General features: G+C 31.0%; 2 protein-coding genes across 2 annotated transcripts; one reads left to right on the top strand and one right to left on the bottom strand.

Moving 5' to 3' along the window:
* Positions 1–761: 761 nt before the first annotated feature.
* Positions 762–2,192, bottom strand: LOC121131699 (beta,beta-carotene 15,15'-dioxygenase-like). The gene is made up of 2 exons (XM_040727053.2): positions 1,883–2,192; positions 762–1,700 (listed from the first exon to the last, which is right to left on the bottom strand). Exons 1-2 carry the CDS (start codon positions 2,190–2,192, stop codon positions 784–786), a joined length of 1,227 nt encoding a protein of 408 aa, XP_040582987.1. The 3' UTR covers positions 762–783.
* A 3,763-nt stretch (positions 2,193–5,955) lies between these two features.
* On the top strand, positions 5,956–7,310 carry LOC121131698 (beta,beta-carotene 15,15'-dioxygenase-like). The gene has a single exon (XM_040727052.2). It carries the CDS (start codon positions 5,956–5,958, stop codon positions 7,279–7,281), a length of 1,326 nt encoding a protein of 441 aa, XP_040582986.1. The 3' UTR covers positions 7,282–7,310.
* Positions 7,311–11,044: the final 3,734 nt, after the last annotated feature.

The raw sequence follows: 11,044 nt of genomic DNA, 5'->3' as shown, positions 1-11,044 counted from the left end.
CAGTTCATATTTATAATACATAATATATTAATAAATACGTAAATTCTTATTTTAATCTTATATTCATTTAACATTTCTCCCACTCTCTGAGTGATTTAGCACCTAAGCGTCGAAATTCACGCGGAATTCATCGTTTCTCATTGACAGAGGATTTGATTTAACAATATGTTATGTACATATTATCGAAAGAATCATTTGGAATGTATTTGAAGTATAAAATATGGTTATACTGTATATTGAAATATCTTAACAACATATATTAAGACACTTTTGCAGTATATGAAAAAGACACATTCAAATACCATATTCAAAGTCTATTTGTTTTTCAAAGTCTCGATAGAGGCAATTCATACACCACGTGGTTTTCTTTTTTATTATAGATTTTATATCTCCGTTTCTCAGTCACCACCAGGAATTATGTGGTTTTTTTCGTTTAAACCATGTACTTAAAACAATGTCTAATATAAAATGCAACCCCCTTCATGATACTATAATCGTGAAAAGTAGCATTATTTGATGAAGCTACTTTTGGCTCAGAAAAGTTCATTCTTGATTGAGCCTTTTTTCTATTTTTTCAAATTTATGTCTTAGACTACTTAGAGTGCTTATCTGAATTATTTCAGATATAAAGTAGTTTGGAGTTTAATAATAACTTTTTTGAAAGTGTTTACCAATGCTTCATTTATTCTAATTATATCTATAGACAATAAAAATCTGAGCAATGCAATAATTAAAAGTATAAAAAATGCTTATACCTGAGGTTCGTTCAGATTATTAAAAAAATTACATACAATAGGGAGAGTAGAAAGAGTCAGAGGATCCCATTGGAAATGGGGAGTCCAAATGAACACAAGACACCTCCTTCATACTATGAGCATCGATGAAAATCATGTAGCTTTTGGTACAGTCTCCTCTAGAAGTAGAGACACAAGTAATGAGAATACCATCATCCTCATATCGCCCAGATGGATTAGGAACAAACATACTTCTAAATGGTCTCCAAAACTCGTTCTCTCCTCTCCATATTAGAGTGTGTCCTTTCTCAACATCAAATTTAATGATTGAATTTCCACTCTGACCATAGGTATATTGATACTTTCTGGAATTGTAATTGGGGTTGATACAGGGATACATCAGTTCAGACTCACAGAACAAGTACTGAGGACGAAGAATGTTTCTGTTACTTCCATGACTCATAATGGAGGAATCTCTGCAGGAGGAGGAGGAATATGTCAATTCCATTCCTCTGTAGGAGGTGCTTAGAGGAATACGGAATCTCATGATTTTGGATGAGGAGTATCTCTCCCGGAAGAATCGAGAGGGAGAAGATCTCATGGATGAAGAGAAATCAGTCCCCTCAAAGCCCATGACATCAATAACAACGTGGTTATCATACTCGTAGCAGTTAACAAAGTTGTAGAAGAAGTATGGTTTATCCGTCATGTAGCTCAGTTCCAGGCGTCTACCAGTTCTTTTGTCCATGATGTAGAAGTAATTGCTTTCTCCTTGCATATACTCCATGCCATAATCTCCTGATAATCTTTGGTTGTTACCAAAGTGTCTTACATCAAATCCACAGGGTTGTTCACAAAAGATCAAATAGTTTTCCGTCATTCCATAGGCATGAAAGAATCCAATATGATTGGGGAATCGTGATGGAATGGTTCCAATAACTTTAAGGTTGTTCATTTCAAAGGATCCTGGATATTTTAGGAAATGATAATTATTGTTTCCATCAGAAAAGGAAGCTCCCATGTTAAAAAGTCTCCATTGAGGTCTCTCAAGGGGAATCCTGTTTGAATTCGGATGAATTGGGATATGTCTCTGATGTTGAAGGATGGACTCCAGTTACCAAAGCGATAAAATGGGAAATGTCCATTACCTTGTTGATCATTGAAGGATTCGTATCTAGGTATAGAAGAGGTAGATTCTTCTTTTTTTTCATCGTAGCTATAGTTGTGACTTCCTTGAGTGGCTCTCAAGCCTCTTTCGTTTCTCATGAACTGAGTCATGAAATTACCTGGATCTTCCATTCTGATGGAGCTCATCATGGATTGAGTTTCAAAAGGTCTCATATCATAAGTGGAGGAACTTCTTCGTCCAGACATCATGTTTCTAAACCATTCAGGGAGTCTTTGACCTCTGAAAGAGTCTCTCATTTCCGTAAAATTGTTACTCCTTTCTCTATTCATGTTGAAGCTTTTGTTTTGTTTTGTTGCTCTTTTGGAGATGAACTGATGATCATTTCATGGAGTGAAGCTTCTTTATATACAATAGACTGGATCACACTTCATTTAGTTAGTATGGTTGAATGATCGTACAGAGGGTGACAGACAACTTCTGTATCGATAGCATTATCCTTTGAAGGTGCTTCCTTACTTTTGATTCAGTATTATTATTCAAATTGATTTTTCCTATGTGTGAAAATTACGAAGTTGTCTGAATATACTTAGATATGTAATAATTCCCACATTGAAAGTTAATCTTCATTCGGAGTAGCAATTTGTTATTTATTAGTTACATGACATATAATTGTACAAAAGTGCAAAAATCTGAGTAAATTTTTACACATTTGAATTATTTTTAGATTGTCAATTTATCAATAGAATAGCAATATCCATACTTTTTGGCTATAAATGAGTATTGATTTTATTTTTATTCAAGTTCCATAAAGAAGAATAAAAACTTTATTTTACGTGTATAATTATCAGTTTTTAACGAGTACACATACTAGTTTTTACTTTAGACTTAAATGTTCTGTCTTCTAGAATGAAATAATAATGATAGGATCTAATGGGTTACTCTCTGTCATGTTTACACACTTGGATGTTTTTTTCTTCAAGACTTTGATAATAATGGTAATCGTTTTGGAAAATCAATAATTTGGTTCATATTGCTAACTTGAAAAACCCACTTTAACTCTCTATGAAGTATCTGATACACCTCTGAATAGGTCAGATGTATAATTTTAAATTAACATTGAAATATTTGAATGCAAATAAAATGAAATATGTTCTGAATAGCATATTTGTAGGAAAATATCAATTTATAATAGTTTATAATACAAACTAACGGACACAAAACTCGAATTTTTGAAATTTTAAAGACAGTTTCAAACATACTACATTTTCTAAAAGTAAGATATTTCCTATGAAAACAATGTATTCTTATAAATCACTATGCTTATCCTACTGGCGAGACCCTAATTTTTTTAACCACTCACCTACAAAATGTAATAAAAATATAAAAAATAAATGAAAATAATTAAAAATTGAGTATGATCACAAAAACATTTCCAATGGAATTTCAATATGTACTTATCCTTTACGAGATATATGCCTTGAAGTCATAATTTTCATATGAACAACACTCTCGACTCAAGCTAGACGCTTGACTCTTGAGTAATGCAGCGCCCCAGTAAATAATTTATACACTTATTTTTTATATGATATTAAGTTAAGTACTTTAAACGACAGATAAACAAAATTGATTAATAAATTTTACATGTAAATTGTAAAATTCATAATTATGGTTTTGGTAAATTAACTAATCCATCGACTGTAATGGGTTAAAACGAGACATTCCGTTTTAGGCTTGATAAAATGTAGTAACTTGATACAGGCATTGCTATTTAATTTTGTAATTTCAATAAATGAAATCTATATTAAGACAGACAATTTTCTCTCGATCCATCCACAATTGTTCTTGTTGAAGCTCTATTCCAATTTGTGTCAATTGTAAACTACGGCAACCTTGACTAAATACTACAGCTCCATCCGTTCAGTTTCAATCCTAAGAACTTATAAAGGTCGGTCCTTGTTGCTTCACTCATCTTTATATATATGTATTTTTTTTAATCAACAATAATTTATTTCACCTCTTCAAAAATTACATATTTTTTATAAGTGATGAAATAAATTATTGTTTTAAAAACACACGACTGAATTTCGTTTCTTTAAAAAACAATACTATATAATAACGTGTTTAGTTGTAGATAATTAATAAAAACTTAATAAAACCTCCGAACCATCTCCCACCGAAAATTGTATCACGTAACAGTGGTTTTAAACAGTTTTTGTTAAATTTGTGTCCAGTGAGCCTTGCAAAATTATTCTTTAATTTTGATGACCAAAAGTCGATACTTAGCATTTTTTTTTTTATGGATGAGAAAGAAGATAATAATATTTTAGTAACGATATTTTGTGAATCCTTTTTATGCTGACCATGCTTATGAAAAAATAAAATAAAGCTTTTGAAATAATAATTATAACTTATTTACAAAGTATTTTTTCTGAAAAAAAAATATAATTTAATTAAAATATATTTTTAAGTTTAATTATATTTTTAAAAGTTGTTAAATATTCATTAATTAGTAATCTAAATTCATCAACTTGTTTCTAATTCCATGATCACTTGTGAAGCGAAATGTTATTTGTGTCCATTCACGACAGAATCAAAGTTATTGCCAAATCGTTTTTCCAATAGATATTATTATACAAATTAAAAGTTGTTTTAATTATCAGAAAAATAGTTTTAATTCTTGTTATGAACAAATTTTGCATATGTTTTAATCGGTTCTAGGACTATTGCCAGAAAAAACAATTGCCGAAAGACATTTCACCAATTGACTATTTGCTGAAGGATAATTTGCCAAACACACTTTTTGACTAAGATCCATTATGGGCATTTGGCCGAAAAAGGATATTTTATATAACTATATATGCGATTTCATATTTTAATTCAATTTAAAATGATGTCATGACAAATAGGTATTATTATTAGGTACCATTTTTATTAAATGTAAAAAATGTAAGCTCAATGCAAAATTATATCACAAAGATTTACGCCAAAATAAGGGTAAAAATGTAATTTTTTGAAAAATTTTTACAAAAAAAATAATTTACTTTGAAAAACTGTTGATTAATATTTTTTTTTAAATATGAATTTTTTCAGTGTTAAAAAAAAATTGTTTTATTTAAATATGTATCTATAAAGTTTATAATACAATGTGTTAATGAAAATATGAGGAAATTGGGATTGTTATAATGCCCTGATAAGGCGTTATCAACATATTGATTGAATTTATGTGTGGTTGTGTGTGTGGGGGTACTTTTGGGGGTAGACAGAAATGGGTTAACATACTTGTTTTTTATAATGGCCTGAGATAGTATTATACATTGATGCGAGTTTTGTCCATGTACTTTATAGGTTAAAATAAACCGTAAATTCAAAGTCTTTTGAGGCGACTTTGGGGGGGGTCTGACCTCAATTTCCGCCCGATTTTTTTGTCAGTCTTGGTTTTTTATGATGTCCTGACATTGTACTATACATTGGTGCAAGTTTTGTCCATGTACCTTATGGAAATACACGTAAAATATAGTTTTTATTCTTCTTTATGGAACTTGATTAAAAATAAAATCAATACTCATTTATAGCCAAAAAGTATGGATATTGCTATTCTATTGATAAATTGACTATCTAAAAATAATTCAAATGTGTAAAAATTTACTCAGACTTTTTGCACTTTTGTACAATTATATGTCATGTAACTAATAAATAACAAATTGCTATTCCGAATGAAGATTAACTTTCAATGTGGGAATTATTACATATCTAAGTATATTCAGACAACTTCGTAATTTTCACACATAGGAAAAATCAATTTGAATAATAATACTGAATCAAAAGTAAGGAAGCACCTTCAAAGGATAATGCTATCGATACAGAAGTGTTGTCTTTCACCTCTGTACGATCATTCAACCATACTAATTAAATGAAGTGTGATCCAGTCTATTGTATATAAAGAAGCTTCACTCCATGAAATGATCATCAGTTCATCTCCAAAAGAGCAACAAAACAAAACAAAAGCTTCAACATGAATAGAGAAAGGAGTAACAATTTCACGGAAATGAGAGACTCTTTCAGAGGTCAAAGACTCCTGAATGGTTTAGAAACATGATGTCTGGACGAAGAAGTTCCTCAACTTATGATATGAGACCTTTTGAAACTCAATCCATGATGAGCTCCATCAGAATGGAAGATCCAGGTAATTTCATGACTCAGTTCATGAGAACCGAAAGAGGCTTGAGAGCCACTCAAGGAAGTCACAACTATACATACGATGAAAAAAAGAAGAATCTACCTCTTCTATACCTAGATACGAATCCTTCAATGATCAACAAAGTAATGGACATTTCCCATTTTATCGCTTTGGTAACTGGAGTCCATCCTTCAACATCAGAGACATGTCCCAATTCATCCGAATTCAAACAGGATTCCCTTGAGAGACCTCAATGGAGACTTTTTAACATGGGAGCTTCCCTTTCTGATGGAAACAATAATTATCATTTCCTAAAATATCCAGGATCCTTTGAAATGAACAACCTTAAAGTTATTGGAACCATTCCATCACGTTTCCCCAATCATATTGGATTCTTTCATGCCTATGGAATGACGGAAAACTATTTGATCTTTTGTGAACAACCCTGTGGATTTGATGTGAGACACTTTGGTAACAACCAAAGATTATCAGGAGATTATGGCATGGAGTATATTCAAGGAGAAAGCAATTACTTCTACATCATGGACAAAAGAACTGGTAGACGCCTGGAACTGAGCTACATGACGGATAAACCATACTTCTTCTACAACTTTGTTAACTGCTACGAGTATGATAACCACGTTGTTATTGATGTCATGGGCTTTGAGGGGACTGATTTCTCTTCCTCCATGAGATCTTCTTCCTCTCGATTCTTCCGGGAGAGATACTCTTCTTCCAAAATCATGAGATTCCGTATTCCTCTAAGCACCTCCTACAGAGGAATGGAATTGACATATTCCTCCTCCTCCTGCAGAGATTCCTCCATTATGAGTCATGGAAGTAACAGAAACATTCTTCGTCCTCAGTACTTGTTCTGTGAGTCTGAACTGATGTATCCCTGTATCAACCCCAATTACAATTCCAGAAAGTATCAATATACCTATGGTCAGAGTGGAAATTCAATCATTAAATTTGATGTTGAGAAAGGACACACTCTAATATGGAGAGGAGAGAACGAGTTTTGGAGACCATTTAGAAGTATGTTTGTTCCTAATCCATCTGGGCGATATGAGGATGATGGTATTCTCATTACTTGTGTCTCTACTTCTAGAGGAGACTCTACCAAAAACTACATGATTTTCATCGATGCTCATAGTATGAAGGAGGTGTCTTGTGTTCATTTGGACTCCCCATTTCCAATGGGATCCTCTGACTCGTTCTACTCTCCCTATTGTATGTAATTTTTTTAATAATCTGAACGAACCTCAGGTATAAGCATTTTTTATACTTTTAATTATTGCATTGCTCAGATTTTTATTGTCTATAGATATAATTAGAATAAATGAAGCAATTGGTAACACTTTCAAAAAAGTTATTATTAAACTCCAAACTACTTTAAATCTGAAATAATTCAGGAAATTGGAGTGAGGCCTGAAAACATGTCTATCCTTGTTAAGGAGTAGTTTCAACTTAAAACTATTTATACCTAAATAATATGACGAGATGGTATAAATGACGTCATGAGTCAGAGGGGAAGACAAAATATTGAAAAAAAATACAAAAGTTTCAATCAAGAATAAACTTTTTGAGCCAAAAGTAGTTTGTCAAAAAATACCTCACTTGACGAATATAGTATCATGAAGGGGCCTGCATTTTATTTTATACATTTTTTTAAACATATAACCACATAAGTCCATAGAGGGGGACCGTGAACGTAGATATACAAATCTATAATAAAAAAAACACGTGGTGTATGAATTGCAATTCCAAATGATTCTTCCGATAATATGTACATAACATATTATTATATCAAATCCTCTGTCAATGATAAATTCCGCGTGAATTTCGACGCTTAGGTGCTAAATCACGCAAAGAGTGGGGCTGTTAAATGAATATAAGATTAAAATAAGATTTTACGTATTTATTAATATATTATATATGATAAATATATTGCAAATTATGAACTGATTATTAAACAAATCTAAACCGTAAATTAATAACTATGAGGATATACATAATAGTGCATGAGCAAACTAAAAAAAATATATTTTCCGCAAGGAGCTATAAATAAATAAAAATTATTTTCCTTTTTAATTTTTCAATTAAAATAATAATTCATAACTAAATGTATTATATAATATTAAAGTTTTTTTTGTCATATGGGGAGTTTTATTGTTTGGCCGCAAGATGAAGTCACTCTCTGTCACTTTGTTTATAAACGAATATACATAAGTAAACAAAGGATGCAAAGCATTCATTACCAATAAAGAAAAGGGTCTCTTCTTTCGAAAATCTCTCTTTTAAAATATTCTTTAGTCTACTTTTATTAAACATCTTTGGGTCATGAGAGCACTACGTGCATGCCTACATGAGAAATATCAGATTATTTTCTGTGTTCACAAATGATTGACCAAATTCATTGAAAAATAATGTTTGCGGTTTGATGAACCACTCAGAAATAGGTGACTTTATCTGTGGTTTCTTTTTATCTGAATATGAGTGCCATCTACTGTACTACAAGTTCCTTGCATACCTGTGCTTAAAAATAACTATTAGGCAATGTGTTGGGGTCCTACAACAATCGGAGATTTGACTAATTCAGATATCCTTCCGAAAGGACCCTTATTACTTCATTGAAAAACTGATTAACAACGGCACAATGATATCCACTTGTACGAAGATTTGAAGGAAAATTACCAGACAATGAATGGGGGATTACAACCAGATTATTTCCTTCCTGTTGTCTCTAAAGTTGAGCCAGTAGAATATCAGGATCATGCGAAAATATTCCTTCCTAACCTGAACGTTACTCTGAAATAGACTTGTAGATGAATATGAATGTTCATAATGGGATTTTCTATCAGTTTTCTGAAATTTTAATGACACTCCTGGTGATTTGTCCAGGAGTTACCCCACTTAAAATTAAGTTGAGCTAAATTTAAATGTGTAGTGATGTTATAAGTTTAAAAGAGAGCCGGGTTGGTGTAACCGAGGCTTAAACTTTTATGTGTTTTCTACATGAGTTACTTTAATTATATTTGGTATACACAAATGACAGGAATATTAAATAAACATACCTAAATTCAGTTGGTCAAAGAAATTCAATTGGATTTAATAGATCCTTAAGTAATTGACAAGGTCATGATGCCTCTCCAAATGAAGCTCCAAGTTCATGTGTGTAACACATAAATTCTCTGAAGGCTTGAGCTTCTAGCTTTGAATTCGAAGTATTTTTTTTATTTGAATAAAAACTCATAATTAAACCTTTCCGTAATATTTTTGTTTTGAGTCGTCCACACCAAATTACAATCAAAGTTATCAGTAAAAAGTATAAAATATTTACTATTTTCGAAATGGAACTCTGAATTTTATACCATCTAACAGTAAGTATTCTATTTTTTTAAATCTAATCATAAAATATGATTCTATTTTAGCTAAAAATATCAAGAATTATGATACACAACTCATTAAATGGCAAAAACAACTGCTTAAATGGTCACGACAACGTGGGTAGTAGCTTTGGATGGTTCGCATCTAGTTTATCTGGCAATAGTTTCTTCACTTAAAGACTTGGGTATGATCATTAGGTTTTCCACTATTACATAGTCAATAAATATAACTTTTTTATCACTTAAGGATTAGCAATATGGTTGATAAACTCCAAGAAATGGTGTTCAGAAAACTCATAAAAGGCCTAAACAAATTTTTATGATGGATTTAATTCTAATATTTATTTTATTAGTATATTTATTGTCTAATTTTATGATTTTGACATTTACTTTATTATTAATAATTATCTAGATCTCATCGGTAGAGATATATCTATCCTGTGTACAATTGTATATAACGACTTCCACATGAAGAAAAAGGGGTGATGATCTTTTTGATTAATCTCCACGTCTGGCTTGTGTTTTGCAACCTAAAGTTATGACATATTTAACTGGATTCCTATGTCAGAACAAGAAAATATTATTTGGATCAATCTATTATTTCAATATTCTGTATTTATAATGTATTGTTATTATTAGTTATATGATTCTAATTGTTTAATTTTGTATATTTAACATAAATGTATGATGGTTTATTTTTTAGTTTGTATATTATATTTAGTTTAACCCTGCTTTTTTAAACTTGGAACTTTAAATATATTTCGAAATACTCTACTTTGTCGTTTCATTAGTTATTATTCTGAGAATATGGTTCATAATAAATTACAATTTTCATGGAGTGTGACGTTTTCAAATCTACTGTAATGGATAAAAAGCGTCTAAGTCAATTATACATAGAATATCTTCATTAAACATTTTGCTAATAAATACATTCGTTATACCCTCAAAAATCATAATGAAAGCAGGCAGCTGATAATCACATCAGTATTTTAAACAATGATACCATAAGTATTTCCCCCTCCCTTCTCCTAGCACTCGTTTTCTCTACAGGATTATCAACTTTAGTTATGGTTATGGTTGTGGGAATCGTGTTTTGCGCAAGCCAAAGGATGAATAGATAACTTTGGCACGAAATCTTAAGAATAGAAATGAGGCAATAAAGTAACAAATTATTTAAAAAATATTGTTAATATTTACGTATTGGCAATTAAATGATAACAAAACATTAATTTCATTTGGTGATCAATAATTCCCTCAATTCCTTAGTACTTAGTTTGGACCTCCTTTTCGTATTGATGATATTCATCATACTAAACAAATTGACAATTCGAGTATTTTTGTCAGGTTTTCACTTGTTGAGAGTTGCTTTAGTTTTGTGTAGCCAGGATTCTTTTGAATCACTTCTCTTAACTTGGTCTTGAATGGCTCTTCCATGAGTCAGATTTTCTACTATGGTTAGGCTGGTAAGAAGAGACAATCTTTCCTCACGCCATTATGAACCATATTCTCAGAATAATAGTTAATGAAACGACAAAGTAGAGTATTTCAAAATATATTTGAAGTTTCAAATTTAAAAAATATGCTTAAATTCAATATAATATACGTACTAAAAATA

Source organism: Lepeophtheirus salmonis, unplaced genomic scaffold (assembly GCF_016086655.4).
Source record: "Lepeophtheirus salmonis unplaced genomic scaffold, UVic_Lsal_1.4 unplaced_contig_9859_pilon, whole genome shotgun sequence".
Classification (NCBI taxonomy): Eukaryota; Metazoa; Arthropoda; class Copepoda; order Siphonostomatoida; family Caligidae; genus Lepeophtheirus; species Lepeophtheirus salmonis.
This window is presented reverse-complemented; position numbering and strand designations above follow the sequence as displayed.